This window comes from Buceros rhinoceros, unplaced genomic scaffold (assembly GCF_000710305.1).
Source record: "Buceros rhinoceros silvestris isolate BGI_N320 unplaced genomic scaffold, ASM71030v1 scaffold29581, whole genome shotgun sequence".
In the NCBI taxonomy this organism is placed as follows: domain Eukaryota; kingdom Metazoa; phylum Chordata; class Aves; order Bucerotiformes; family Bucerotidae; genus Buceros; species Buceros rhinoceros.
Window position 1 is genome coordinate 1 of NW_010394093.1, and position 15604 is coordinate 15604.

Sequence of the window (15604 nt, forward strand, 5' to 3'; positions counted from 1 at the left end):
TCGCGGCGGCTGTGCCGGCGTTTATGAGTAACTGTTGTGAGTGACAGACCGAACCCTCCACTTGCTTGTGGCTGATCGTGTGTGTCCGTTAACCCGCTGGTGACAGAAAGCGCGGGAGAGGACGCCCCACCTTCAGCGCAGCATCCCTGAAGCCTGGCGGCGCTGCGGCGTGCGCACAGACGGCGTCGTGAGGCTGAAGTGCCGGGTGGCTTTACCTCTGCGTACAGGGGAAGGAATGGTGTTTGTGCGGGGTTCAGGGAACAGCTAGGCTGTCACCTAGGGCCTGTCTGATTACATCAGGAGAAGAAATTTCGAATGCTTCGGCAGTGGCGTGAAATAACTGTGCTCTTCCCTAGTTCTTGCCAAGGTAGCAGTGGCTAGGAGCAGGCTTCTCTGGAGTGCCATGGCTGCGCAGTCTGTGCTGCCCGGGTGCAAGCTGCTGCTGCGCGGATGTTTGCAGACACGTTGTTCTGCTTGTCAGAACTTCCCGAGTGCATTTGGTTTGCTTTGGTTTGGTTGTTTAATAGGTCGAAGGAGAGTTTACTGACTTTTTGGAAAAAATGGCATGGGGAGTTTAAACATGTGATGGCAGAGTTGCGGTTAGAATTTCTTCATGTTTAGTCATTAGGTCCATTACAGATCTCGGTGTTTGTGGAAAACTACCTTTCATTCTCCAGTTTAGGTAGCTCAGGAGGCTTGTTAATATGCTAACTCAACTGTATTGTGGAACTTGTTCATCTTTTGGGGGGGGGCTGAGACATCTGTTGGTTAAGTGCCTGAAACTTCTTATCTTCAATTTTTTACCATACCAAAATTACCCCAATAAAGATAGGAGGAAAGCAAGGGACCTAGATCGTGTTTATTAAAAAGCAGTCAGGTATCACTGCTGTAATGGGTTTAAAGGATAAAAAAAATAAATGATTGGTTTGATGTTATTAAATGATATTCAATTGGTTTAATGATATGAGACAGATCTTATGGCACGTAGTTGTTTCAGTGCACACGTTTTTTTAGGTACTGTCCATTCAGCAAGGGTTGGGGAAGCTAAAGGGAAGAGCAGTTAGACATTAGATGAGTTGTAGCAATGCTGTAAAACCACCTGTTCAGACTTGTGGGGCATTTCTTTTTCCTTGAATGCCCGGAATTTTATATGCTTCTTGGTTTCTGCAGGCAGTTCTCTGTTAGACTTTTTTGAACGTGGTGGCACAGGAGTAGCCAGGGCAGGTAGCAACTTCCACAGGCGAATGCTTCAGGGGAGTTGGAAATGTTGGGAACCGCTTGTCCAGCGCATGCTCCTGCCAAGCCCCGGAACCGTGCCTGCCTGCGCTGCGGCTGGGACATTATGTTGCTTTACATTTCACCTGGAAGGTCACCATAGCTGCGTTCAGGCGCAAGGACTGTTACACGAGGGCTGCACAGCTGTCCATACAACATGCTAAGCTGTTACGTATTGCTTACGTTAGCTGGTGCAGCAAGATGGACTGCTGCAGATGCAAGAATATCTAGAGTGAACCGCAGGGGTAGTGTATTTTGAGTGCGCAAAGGGAAAAGTCAGTGAATATGGGCAGTGTGAGTTTGCCTGCCCCCCCCCACCCCCAGAGGGAGGTTCTCCAAAAGCCATTAGAAGTCACAGCTGCTCTTCAGAGGGCTGGTTTGAGTGTAGTGGTGGCATGTAGGAGACCACCAGAGCTTTCTGATGTGGCATTTGTGCTACTGGGAGGGCAGCTGCTGTGGAATTGGTGGGGTAAGAGACAAGCGATACATGTTTTCTTGAAAGCTTTGTGTTTGGGGTTTTTTTTTATGGTATAAATACAATATAAATCTCTAACCTCTGTTTTCAAATATCGTCCAAAAGACCTCTAGGCTAACAAGCGTCTCTTTTTGTGTATGGTTCATCGAGGAGGTGGATGGGTTAAACACTCAGAGGCCCTTGAGTTTCGTCTGGGAGCCTCCCGCACTTAGTTTTGTGAGCTCATGGGTGAGACTTTACTACTGATCGAGCAGCGACAGTTGTGTTTGTAGGTATTAGGAAAGGAAACAACGGAAGTGGGATGATTGTTTAACTTCAGGTCAATCACTCACCTGCCTATAGTACTGGGTACTTTGAGGCAGTAAGCCTTCAGTCTGGATTCCTACATCTTCGTTCCATAAACAAACTACCTGGTGTAAGCTTACGGGGCTATTTTCTTTTAAACTACATTTTCTGTTGCAGTTTTGTCTTTGCTCTGAGCTGAGCTGCTGGCTGTGTTCCAGAAGAAAGAAGGGCTTATCTCAGCTGTGTGTGACTGTGCTGCACCTAAGATGCAAATAACATATTGTACCTGGAGGAGAGCAAGTAGAAGTATCAGAAATGGTAGATGCTGCATTTCAGCAACTGAAAGCAAAGAAGGGAGCCTTCTTGACTGCTTGGGAAGCGTGGTGAGAACTTAAAGACAGAAGGTAGACGTCAGTTCTTAACTACAGGCTTCTGCACGCATGTCTGTGGAAAAAGAAGTATGACTTGTGTGAGAAAAGGTTTTTGCATTTTTGTGTTCTGTAGCTATGAGAGGGAGCAGAGACTTGAGCTCTGGAGGAGATGGGGCTTGAGTGGTTGTCTGCCTTTTTAGTCCTGCCCTGTGCACATCCAGACATGGACATTGGACAATACAGAAGTTAAATGTTGTGATTTTTGTGTTTGTCAGTGTTCCCAGTATTGCAGCAACACTGAAGCAAGCACTGAGAAATAGAGGGTGGGGGTGCGGTTATTGGCCTTTGCCAGAAATTGCTTCTCATAAGGATTTGAATTTTTCATGTAAAAAGGGAGAATGAACAAAACAAAACACACTTCCTGTGTGTTTGTTCTTTGTTGGTTGATTTGAAAGATCTTCATTATCAGTTCACAGAATTTATCCCTCTGTAATGAACATGAAGTCATGGTTAGTCTGGGTTCTTGTTGCTTCAGAAATTATTATTGTATTTTCTTCAGGGTTCTTTTGGTTCATGGTGTTGTTGTTGTTAGGGTTTGGGTTATTTTTAAGACTACAGCTGTCTGTGCTGGGTACATTGACTTTTCACGTCATGCAGAGATTTTCTTTGAAAACAGCAAAGTACTCTTGTATTATTAGTATTGCCTGGCAGTGATCCCATTGGCAGTTTTCTTTCTTTAATCTCTGTTGTTCTAAATTTACACTCTTCTTCCTCCTTAATCTGTCTCCTAGGTTATTCTTTTAAATTTGCACATCAGTTATTAGTATTCTGTATTAGTTCGGGGTTTCAGGGCAGCAGAAGACACCATGCTGTGCAGCCATGCCCTGTGCAAGACTGCTGGAGAGACTCTCTGAAGTGCAGGGCAGTTCGTTGTTGGTGTTAGCCTTCCCGTGTGGCTAGAAGAGTCTTCACGTTCAAAACTGTAGGTCACTTTTCTTTTATGAACTTTGCCAATAACTTTTATGACTTTCCCCAATGAAAGGGGAATAGATTGTGCATGTATCGTCTCTTTTGGAGATATTTGTTGTGGGATAGAAATACTGATAGTGTTGTTTTGTTCCAAGAAATCCACATTTCTTCCCCACCCCAGCCACAAACCCTGAAAACCCAAGTAGTTTCTTGGCCAAATTCAGCCCCAAATAAGATTTTTTTTTTTTTTTCATGTACCCTGCATGAGGACACTGGGAAACACTTGAGTGCTACCAGGTAACATTACTTGAGAAAAGTTTTTGGTTCTGTTTTTAAAGTGCTGGGGAGTAGATATTTTAATAGATTTCCTAAGGAATGTCTTCATGCAGTGAAGATGAAGTTCAGCTGATTCTCAGTTTATTCTGGCTCTTCATAACATTCTGCTTATTTTCTTTAGGGCTTTTGAAATTAGGTCATACGTTTGTATTCTTCAGTCTGTTGTTACTACTGTGAGAGTAGATAATGTAACCAGAAAATGTGGCTGGAAAGATTAGCAGCTTTCTGTTAGACTGAACTACTTACGCCTTTGGGATTGCCGACTCTTCTGAGTGCAGTTATCTCATTTACAAATCTACAGATTTCTTATTCTTCATTATCCTTTTTGCATTAGGGGCTATGAACATTAATTTGTAATAGAAATGTAGGTAATGTTAAGTATTGAAACATGGTGCATCTTTCTACTGGTTATTTCTTATGGCCATTTCTCTTTCTTTTAAATTTAACAGAAAGATTTGCAGTTGACGGAAGAATTGTTGTTGCTTTTATAAAGTAACTTTTTATTTCCAGAAAAAAACAGGATGTGGTGTCACTTTACTAGAAGAATGAAAGCAGAAATAGCCTGTGCTTTGATGACTTTAAGCTTTCTCAAGCTAACCATGGAGTACCTCAGAAAGAGCAGGTTGTGTGTTTTGTTACACTGTGGTATCTTTGGTGTGGTCTGTTAATTCCACAGAAGAGGTGTTTCTATTTGGAAGTGAGCAATATTTGTACTTGAAGCTAAGGGAGTGAATTTCAAGGGTGTTTCATTATGTCACAATCATGCAGAACACGTGCCTGGAGGCATCAAAACTGTTGAGATGCAAACTGAGCAGATTTTTTGCCAAGTCCAAACGATCTTCACCTTCCCAGTTTGTTTGGAGCATGCGTATCCAGTATTTTGATTATAAGTTGAAGAAAAACCTTGCTTGTAATAGAAGTATGTACACATGCCAACAGTACTGAGACGTTTGTATAACGTGAGGGGGGAAAGAAATGCAAACCGTTTTGTGTTTTAGTGTATTCTATTCTGCCTCGCTGAAGAAATTTGTGTCTCAGGACACTGAGGAGAAATGCATGCCCCAGAGAAACAATTCCTACACAATTGTTACAATTTTTAATAAAGCATTTTCGATACCTTTTCTCCATCTGTTAGTGTCTTTCAAAGAGTAAGAAAACTGTTAATGTAACTGTTATATTCGTTTCACTGGTTGGAAAAAGGAGGGACAGGATTTCCCAAAACCAGAAGAACCTTACATTCTTCCTTTAACTCCTAGCCCTGTGTTTGGAATAGATTTGCCATGTTTCATTTCCTTCTCTTCTGGCTCTTGGATTGCAGGCCCGTCTAACTATTTCTTCTTGAAAATAGAGTATTTTGGTTTCAGACCCTCCCTTTCTCTTTCAGGTGTTATTTTTGCACCTTATGGCCCTGTCTGGAAGCAACAGAGGAAATTCTCTCTCTCAGTGCTGCGTCATTTTGGAGTAGGAAGACACAGCTTAGAGCCTAAAATCATTGAGGAGCTGAAGTTTATAAAGGAGGAAATGCTGAAGCATGGAGAGGGTTCATTTAATCCCTTCCCCATCATTCGCAATGCAGTGTCCAACGTTATCTGTTCCATGGCCTTTGGCAGGCGTTTTAACTACGAAGATCTCGAGTTCAAGACGATGCTGAAGAACATGGCCCGTGCGCTAGAGCTAAGTGTGAACAGCTATATGATGTTGGTCAATATCTGCCCTTGGCTATACTACCTTCCCTTCGGGCCTTTCTGGGAGCTCAGGAAAACAGAATTAGATATTACTGCTTTCCTGAAGAAAATAATTGCACAGCACAGGGATACGCTGGATGCTGCAAATCCCAGGGACTTCATCGACATGTACTTCATCCATGCGGAAGAAGAAAAGAGCAACAAGGAGAGCAGCTTTAATGAAGACTACCTATTTTTTATCATTGGTGACCTCTTCATCGCAGGCACAGACACTACTTCCAACACATTACTGTGGTGCCTGCTCTACATGTCTCTCTACCCAGAAATACAAGGTAAGACTATTTTTCTTCAAGGTGTTTTATTCCAGTCTGTAAAGCTCTAGATGGATGTTCAGCATCAGAAGCAAACAGTGTCAGGAGAGGTATCGTTTGGAGTGCAAATAGTATGTGTGTGTGTAGTTTGAAAGGTGGATATGTAATCAGATGTCTCCTATCCCGCTCTGCTGTGATGATCTCTAGGTTAGTGCTACATGTTAAGTAAATTGCCCTTTAGTCTGTGCCTTTCTTCTGTTTTGGGACAACTTTCCCAACTTTTGGGACATCTTTCCCAAGCTATTCCAGGGAACCTTAGCACATTCCAAAAGCTTTGGCACTGTGGCATTCCAAGCCTATAGTAGTGGTGTAACACACGTGAGATAGGCAGCGGTAAGGTCTGCTTTTATGCCTCCCTGAGCAGGGAGGCTCTTGAGCCTGATGGCAGAGCCTGGGAAGTGAAACGCGACCCACTGTAGAGGAAGATCAAATTAGGGACAAATTGGACTTACACAAGTTCAGTTGGACCTACACGAGCCAGTTGGTTGATGTCATTGCAAGGCCTCTCCCCATCAGTCTTGAATGGTCACAGCAGTTGGGTAGGTTGCTAGTGACAGAGTCTGGGGGAAACATAACGGAGTAGGTGGCCCCAAAGGAGAGGCATAAGGAGCTAAGCTAGTAAGATGACTGAGGGGAGACCTTATGCTGTCTACAACTACCTGATCAGAACATGCTGAGAAGATGGAGGCACCCTCCTCTGAGGTGTGCAGTGGAGGGAGGAGAACCAGCAGAGACAGTCTACAACAAGAAAATTCTGATCAGATCCTAGGAAAAACATTGTCCTATGCAAGATGTGCAACAGATTGTGCTGAGAGTTCGCAGAATCTCTGACTTGGAAGTATTCAAAACTCAGTGGAGTGTAACCCTGAATAGTGTGATTTACCCTCAGAGTTGGATCTAACTTGTAAGATGACTTTGCTTGGAGTAAGGGTTTAGGTCTGGTGACCTCCAGAGGTCACTTGCAACCGAAATTATTTGATGGTGCTCTGATGCAGTTACTGTTTGTGACAAAGTTCTGGAAAACGACTTGTAGTTTTTTGTGGATATAAAAATACCAGTGGTGTTGGAGAGATTACAGTATTAAAATAGTACTTGCTAGAGTTGTATTTCAGGACTTCTTAGGATAAATTTCCATTGTCAAAGATTTAAAACTGATTTTGGTAAATGATTTTGTATACTGAGTCTTGTTAACGGTACATGTGGGCGTAAAGCCAGCGTTTTCTTTAGTGCTGTTTAGCAAATTTAGGTCATTGAATTTAAGAAAAATAAAGCATTTGATTTAATAATTTATTAGCAGCTTTTCCTAACGTCCTACATAGCAACCGATTTCCACTAGAAATATTGTTGGGTATATGCGGACTGGAAACCTTGGCAGAATGGACAGATTGTACTTAGGTAATTCTGCCTCAACTGATAATAGTGAAACGTTTCCTCAAGAGACCACCACTGCTTTGCCCAGATTTCTTGCTAACCTAGAGGAAGGGTAAACCTCAAGTTATCTAAGAACAATACAAACCTGTAATACTTTTACTAAGTATTTAAGATTTTGAGGTTTTCATGTGCTGCAGCTGCTTTGCAAGTAAGCAAATAAATACTTGTTTACAGTGCCTGTCTGTCTGGAATAATCTCTTTAAATAGGTCAAGATCGTAGTTTATTCACAAAGTCAACTAATTGTTGACCAAAGATTGCAAAATAGGGCATCAGTTCAGTATATGGGAGAGAAAGTTCACCAGGGACAAATGTAAAATAAAATCCTACTGCATAGGCTTGTTCTTCTATTTTTAGTGGTTGTGTGTTATCACTGCTTGACTTGATAGGCACTTACATGAATTAGGAATGTTCTAAATTACACAAATGAGATCTGGAAGAGTTTTGTGTTTGGGTGGGGTTTTTTGTTTTGTTTTTTGAAGCACCTTTCTATACTGCCTGGTGCTGTACATGCATGTGCCAGTCAGTTTTCTCTCTTCTGCTGGCCTCTTAAGTTGTATCGATTCTCTCTGATTTCTCCGTTCCTTATGCTGAGGCTGTTGTCAAACAATATAAATCAGTTCCGTAGTCCAGAGTGTATCCCTTTGCTATGTCATGTGATTCTCTTACTTCCAGTATCCCATTCCTTATGTATCCTGCTTGCTTGTGAGTCATGTATGGGCCTCTTTGGGTTTTTCCTGGTAACGTTTCTCTTATCCCCTAAAGAAAGCACCCGAATTGCATAACTTCTAGCAGTAGCAAATGTTGCAGACGTGAAAAGGCAAATGAAGGGCTTTCGGGGGGAAAAAAACATCAGAAAGAAGGTATTTATGTGGAAGCCAGTTTTGCTGTTTTTACATGGAAAAAGAGAAGGGTGGGTGGATGCACGTGTTGTGTGTATAGGGAGGCAGTGGAGAGCATTTTGTTTGGTCTGTTCCTTGGCTTCTGAAGATCTGTGACATTTTAAATATCTGAAATGTAGTGGAGCAGTTCAATGTGCTGTTAGCAAAGAACTCTGGAAGTCTGTGTTTTTGCAGCTGGTAACATGAGCAGCAGTTTGTCTGGTTTCTGTATACTTCCACCTATCTTTACAAACTCTGAAGAAATGTTCAGGGTAAAATGCTGGTGTGACATTTGGCATGAGACAGTCTTCTTAGTTTTTCTTTTTTTTTTTATTTTGAAAACTTCACTCGTTTGAATTACTGTGGACGTCCATACATGAATATAGGGCCATAACATGTCCTTAAAAAAAGTAGCAAAACCCCACAAAGCAGGTACTCGAGAGTTACACCATTAGCAAATACCTTCCTGTGGAGGTTATTTTTTACTGTGTTCGTCATACGAGAACTTGTTTTCCCAGCAAACCCAGTAGGTGGCAGCAACTGTTCGTTGAACACAGTTCTAGGGTATTTCTGAACGGTGCTCTGAAAACAGAAACTTTTTCTGCATTGAGCTTTTATTTAATCTTGAGTCAGTACTAAGGAGAGGAAAGAGCAAAAACTCAGACCATCAGCAGCCTGGATTCAAATCTTGGGAAAGGCAAGCAGGGCAACCACAAAATAGTCAAGTGTGAAAAATGAAAACTGACTTCCATTATTTTTGATTCAAGGTTATTTTTGAGGACTTCTCTTTCAAGATTGTCTTTTGCTGTGTAGCCAGTTTCCAAGTTACCTGTAAGAAAAGGCACATCATCTTGTACGTGGGTGAAGCAAATCTTGCACCTTGGAAACTTCTATGAAGAGAATTACTTGTGTGCTGAGCCTTTAGTGAGATGGAAGAGGCAAACAAATATTTTGACACTTTTGGGGGAACTGGGAAATAGCTGAGTTTATGTTCTGTGAATACAAAGTAGGAAATGCCAAGAAGAAGTTAAGACTTCAACTTGCAATAACAGCACCAGAATTCCTGCTCCTGAATGAAGCAGCTGCATAAAAAGCATTTCTACCTCTTCACCATCTTTCACAGTTCTGACACTGGATCTCCCCAGGGACAGAGGCCAGCTCAGACATGCACTGCATGCAGTCTCTTTTTGTCAATTTTTTTTTTTAATGCAGGCCAGATGCTTTTTTTTACCATTCAAACTACTGTGTCGTTAAACTCTTTAACTAAGATTATGAGTGCATTTAGAACTGGAACAGATCTTTTCCTGTACTTTTCCTAGTACACAGAAGTGCTAGTAATGTCTGTCATCTCAGTAGCTTTACCCTTGACAGTTACTGAGATTGCGCTTCGTTGGTAACTGAGTCCATTCGCAAGGCTTATGTTGGCATAGCTTTTTCAGCTAGGGATCACACGTCTTCTAGTGATTTTTGTAATCTATGTAAACAATGAAGCATAGACAAAAGAAATTGAGATGATGTCTTCTCACATGATGTACATATTTTTTTATTTTTCTCACTCCCTTTGAATAGAGAAGGTTCATGCAGAAGTTGAAGCAGTTCTAGGACGTGACAAAGTTCCCTCTCTTACCCACAAGGCTCAAATGCCCTTCACAGAGGCAACCATTATGGAAGTGCAGAGGATGACTGCAGTCGTTCCCCTTTCTATTCCTCGAATGGCCTCAGAAACTGCTGGTAAGCATTTGTAGAGACGTTAATACCACGTTTCTTTTGTGATGAAGGTCTGATGGGACATATAGTGAGAATTTACAAAGACCTCGTTTATGTAAGTCATGTAAAATGCCATTTATAGAGGGTAGGTGGGCTTGAGATGCACCTCTGATTAAGCAGCATGTCTGACCTAACGTCCAGAAGTTCTCTAATTTAGAGCGATTTATTTTCTGGGGGTCAGCTTCTGTGACTGATGTGCTTAGTGGTAGTTGGCAGCTGAGACTCCACCTTTGTCCCTGGAACAGCGGAGTTGGTTTTGGTTGTCTGATACCAAGGTCTGACAACATCAATTCAGAGCAGCTGGTTTGCTAAAGCTTGAAAGGGCCTATACCATTATCTGCATCTACAGACAGCAGTAATAAATGTACTTTCCCAAGTCATCTGGTTGGCTGTATGTTTTCAGAAACATAGCTGAACACTGTCTAAAGGGAGGTGGCAATACTTGGCTTTCAAACCCATTACTGATTGATCTGCTTTTTTAAATGCTTTGAGCTCGGAGGACAGTGAGGTGCCACAAGCATGCGACAAGCTGAGATGAGATAATGACTTCAAACTCCTTTGTGATAACAGTTCAAAACCAGTTCCTCTTCTTTACCTCCACCATCACTGTGGAGGGGCTCTGTGACAGCACAAGAATGGGAGGAAACTGGGGCGCAGCACTTCCATGCAGCAGAGCATGTTTCTAACAGTTGCTGCTGCCTTTTTCCCACAGAAGCTGTTGGTGTGGCTTGATGTCTTTCCAGCTGCTCTGGCCCGCGTGATTCTGACTCAGGCAGGCTAGCAGAGGTCACCTTTGCCTTAAGTTCCTGCTACGTTTCTAGGCCCACAGCTAGGGATCTGTTTTATTCTTTGTGACATCTTCTAGTGATCTTCTTAATAGTATAAGTCTCCTATGTTTACTTCCAGCAGCTTGTCAGATCCTGTGTCTCTGTGCTTTTGTTTAAAGTGCTGCAGGGATATACTATTCCTAAGGGCAGTGTGATAGTGCCCAACTTGTGGTCAGTACACAGAGATCCTAACATTTGGGAGAAACCAGATGAATTTCAACCGTCAAGATTTCTGGATGAAAACGGCCAGATAATTAAGAAAGAGGCGTTCATTCCTTTTGGAATGGGTAAGATCCACAGAAGTCAGTAGCTGGTTGAGGGTGGTGGTGTATTTCAAGCGTAGGGCCTTGGAGGCATGAGTTGTGCATGGGACCAGCTACAGAACTTGTTTTATTATTACAGTTGATGGCTTCCAAAACAGGTTGGGTTCCTAAAACCTCCAGTTGCCAGGCAGAAATGAGAGGTGATGAATTGTCCTTTGATAATACTTCTGTAATGAGATGTAAATGCTGTTAATACGAAGCTGTACAGCTAAACAAAGCTGAGACTCAAATATGGGAGGTGAAAGCTTCAGAGTTTGTAGCTTCATGGTGGCTTGAGCCTTTCTGTGTTTGGGCTATGCTAGCACAGGAATTGCATGTGTGTTAACAAATGGATCAAGAGTGTAACACCAGTAATATGTCTTTTCTAACTGTTCCTTAGGTAAACGCGTATGCATGGGAGAGCAGTTGGCAAAAATGGAGCTGTTCTTAATTTTCGCAAGTCTAATGCAAAGTTTTACCTTTTCGTATCCTGAAAATGCTCCAAAACCATCTATGGAGGGAAGGTTTGGTCTAACTTTAGCTCCATGTCCATTCAATATAGTAGCTTTGAAGAAATGATAAAACATCAAAAAAGATTAAAGAAGAAATACTGCACTTTTAAAATCCAGCGTTGTTTTGTTTCCAGATTATTTTTACTTTCTTTCCAGCAAAACACCAACTGCATAAGCTTTCACAGCGAGCGAGAATGATCCATTTACATTTCTGGAAAGAGAAGATTTTTTTTGGTGGCTGTTGCATTCCAGAAATGAACTGACAGCATAGTTTGCAATTTGATATTAAAACTTGCTGAGTTTAACCCTTCTGTCTATAAGCTACTGCTGTCAGTTTGTCAAATGTTAACTATGGGAGAATGGTCCAAAACGTCTGTTAATGCTTTAGCAAATAGTAATTGCTGTTTTGGTAAAAGCAGTGCGTAAACGTTTAATTTACCAAACAAGTGAAGGACATTATCTAATTCCAAAAGGATTAATGAATGAGAAGGTATTAGCATTTTCTGTGTAAAGAAACATTATAACCGAGCTTAAATAATGACAAATTCTTTTTGGAAATTACTAAATGACACTTCTTTTAATCTTGGAGGATTCTCTCTTGCAAGTAGCTCATAAATGTAGATTGGAGCCAGTCTGGATTCCTGGATCCAAACGTTCTTGACTATCAGGGATCACTATAAACAAGCAGGTATGAACTCTGAAAACCCCGGCTTGGAGGCCAAATGAATCCTCGAATATACCATGTTCTCAACATGAAAGGAGTGTGCAGCGTCGGGATGCAGGTGTTTTATCTCAGAATATAAAGGAAAGCAGATTTCTTTAACAAGAAACAGAAGTGTCTTCTCTCTGGTGCCAAGCAGATATTACACAGAACATCTGTGCTGCCGCTTGGCATTCACTGTTTTCCCTGCGTCAGCGGTGGCTGCAGTCGGGACGAGACCAGCAGCCTGCTCATCGGGGAAAATGCTCCGTGCATAATCCTGAACTTAGCTTGCACTTGGGTGTTTCACGTACAGGCACTGTGGACAGTACTGCCGCAGCCTGTTGGGCTTTGGGAACTGGTGTTTTACTTCAAATACAACATCCATACGGCACTACAGATGTACGTCTTACACGTTTAGGCATGGAACATGAGGAATCTGACAACCTTGAGGTTTGAGTGTAGAGGCTTTCTCTTTGTTATCTTCCGTACAGAGTAAAAAGATCTGTAGTTCATACAATATTAGCGTATCAGCACCTTAACTCTTTTCACGTGCAAAATTTTAGCGCTGTTCACCACTACCAAACCGATTGCCAAGGAAACCTATTTGTTAGGTGTTTCAGAAGGGGGCACTCAATGTTGCCTTTTATTTGAAAGATCTCTGAAATGTGGAAGGAGATCTTTTGGGGTACATGTAACAACTAGCCTTTAAATAATTGTTCTTTATCATCCTTACAACTCTTTATACACCTTTTGATCTAGCAGAATTGCGTATCACATGAAATAAGTACGTATGTACTCTTCTAAGGGAATATTTTTTTTTTTCCCCCTCCTTGGAGATGTAGAGAATGTGAGCAGTCCTCCTGATGTCAAGGGTACAAGACTGGAATGTGACATGGACTGTGAAGTGGAATGGGGTGTTCCATAGTAGAAACTAAACCTGAATTGTAAAAGAAGAGTCGTCTCTTCAGCTTTAAATTAAACTCTGGTTTTGTCACTTTTTAACTTCAAGTTTAAAAGCCAGGTAGTGCCTAGCAAAGACTGTAAGATAGTTATTTTGGATTTAAATTGAGGTTTTCTGTTACCTGTTTTGAATAACAGAGTGCCTTAATTTGTGAATGATGTATTTGGTCAGGTGTCTCACTGTTCGTGTGAGAACTTCTGGTTCTTATACAGGCTAATTTTTGACTTTATAGGTTAGCCCATGAGATTTTTTCTTTGTATGAATTTTTTGAAAACACTGTAGCACAATAAAAAGTGTGAGTTTGGTACCTGTACTGGTAAACTTTCACTGAAAGCTGGCCGTATTGGAGTAATAAGCACTTATTTCTTTTAACTTTGTGTTTTCCCGTGAATACATAGCTTCTGTACAGTTGGGATTTTTGTCTGGAAATCCTTAAGATTGTATATGCTTAATTGTAAAGCTAAAATTAAATGCTGATAATATTTATCTTTCTGCTGAAATGCTTCTTTAAGCAACATGATGTTTGTGTACAACTGATGGCTTACATAAAGTATCTGTCCTTTTAATCAATGAGGACACATTTGAAAAGCACTTTAGTATTTTTTTTCTTACAGATTCCAAAGATGACGTGATTTGCATAATCCCCTAGTATGTGAAATTGTACATATTTGTGCTCGTTTTGCCTGCTGGGTTTAGTTTAAATGTCACCTTTGAAAACTCTCCTTTGAAAATTATCCTTCTACAAATAGTACTTTGAGATGCGGTTTTTGATGATGCCTATAATCAAATGCTGCATAGTGCAACAGGCTAAAAATACCGGTGTGGAGGTGCAACCGTGTCAATGCGTGCCCAGAATGCAAGATGCTGTTGGAAATGGCCATAAAGACCTGCCTTTCATGCCTTCCAGATGCACTGAAATTTTCACAGAATGCTGTGAAAGTACCTAAACAATAGCATAAAAGCAACAAAATGTTTGTGGTGTTAAAAGTGTGTTGCCATCTTTTGATAAACTGTAAGTAAAGCGGTAGCAGGTTTGGTTTGTGTTTGTAAATGTATCCTTCCCTTCCCTGTTTTTTAGCAGAGGAAGCATCTCAAATGCCTTATTGAAATGTGTATGTTTGTGTAAGTAGATGGGCTATTTCTGGATGTCAAAAATGTCTTTATTTCTAAAAAGGACTTCAGACTTTGCTTCAGTGTAATTTCATTTTTAATAAAGTAATTCCCAAGTAAGCGTTTGACAGCTTTGCATAGTCACGAATGAGTTCCACTTGTTGAGTAAGCTTGTGGTGTTTGGTATTTTACATCTTGCAGAGAAAGCCTTTGAGTGAGAAGATGTTATGGACTGGTTTGGATGACTGAAGGGAGGGGGTATAAAGTGAAATGGGGAAAATGCAGTGACAGGCATGTTATGATCCAATGACAGAAGGAGTATGTTTTGAAAACACTGTTACTCAAAGTACAAGGATAGGGGAGAGTAGAGATGAGGAAGATAAAAGGGCAAACAAGTTGCCACCAGGAGAAGATGCAGTTTGAGGAATGAGGTGGGAAAGAAAACCCAGGGCAGAGTGAAGGCGTAGTTTGGTTGTACTCGTGGCATAAAGAGGGCAGAGACCCAAGGGCAGAGAAGGAAGGGAGAGCCCAGGGAGAGCCTGGGGTGGGGGGCAGAGAGCTGGGGCCTCTGGCCCAGAGGGAGCCCAGAGAGAGGCAGAAGATTCTTGCACACAGAAGGGGGCCAGGCAGGAGACAAATGACGTGCTTGTGGGGAAGGAGTGGGTGTGAGCACTGGTGTGTGCAGAGAGCTGGGCACTTGGAAGCAACAGCTGTGTGTGGAAATCCTGTGTCTTACCAGTGCTGGAGCTGGGTTGCAGGTAACTTAGCACAGTGCTGTGGTTTTTTAGGGAATTTCACTGATTACCTTCTCATCTGTCATTTGTATGCACAAGGAACAGAAGCTCTGAGTCTCTGGGTGAAGCCGTTTCCAGCAGCCACCACCTACTGCTCCTGACTGATCTGCCGTGGGATGAGGCTGAGCGAGGAAAAGGGGGAATCTTTTGCATTGTGCTGTTGGTACAAAGTGCAGAGATATGAGAATACTCCACTTTTTTTGTTTGAAGAAAACAAGTTGCTTAATGTTTACCCTGATGCTGACTCAAGCAGAATACACTGTAATTGCTGCCGCTGTTGCTGACTTGAAGTGCTGCAATAAAGGAATTAAATGGAAAATTAGGGCAGTCAGCATCTGATAATGATTCAGCCACTCGCGTTGATAAAGGAAGGATTTTTTTTGTTTGTTTAGCGTATAGTTTGTACTAGCCTGAAAATGAAATGCCCTTCCGGTTTGGAAAGACTCTTCACTACGGAGTGCTTCTGACGTTGAGAAGGGCAGCTGCTGCGACAGGCACACGGGCGTTCGGAAGGCAGCGCAGTGACCTCCGCTGCACGGGCAGGCCTTGGA

At 41.9% G+C, this 15604-nt stretch overlaps 1 protein-coding gene across 1 annotated transcript; it reads left to right on the plus strand.

Moving 5' to 3' along the window:
* Positions 1–5095: 5095 nt before the first annotated feature.
* On the plus strand, positions 5096–11848 carry LOC104488462 (cytochrome P450 2U1; the record flags this gene model as incomplete). The annotated part of the gene is made up of 4 exons (XM_010145135.1): positions 5096–5728; positions 9647–9808; positions 10791–10958; positions 11374–11848. Coding segments are annotated over 4 exons (1142 nt in total), but the record flags the coding sequence as incomplete, so codon positions are not given.
* Between the last annotated feature and the right edge of the window lie 3756 nt (positions 11849–15604).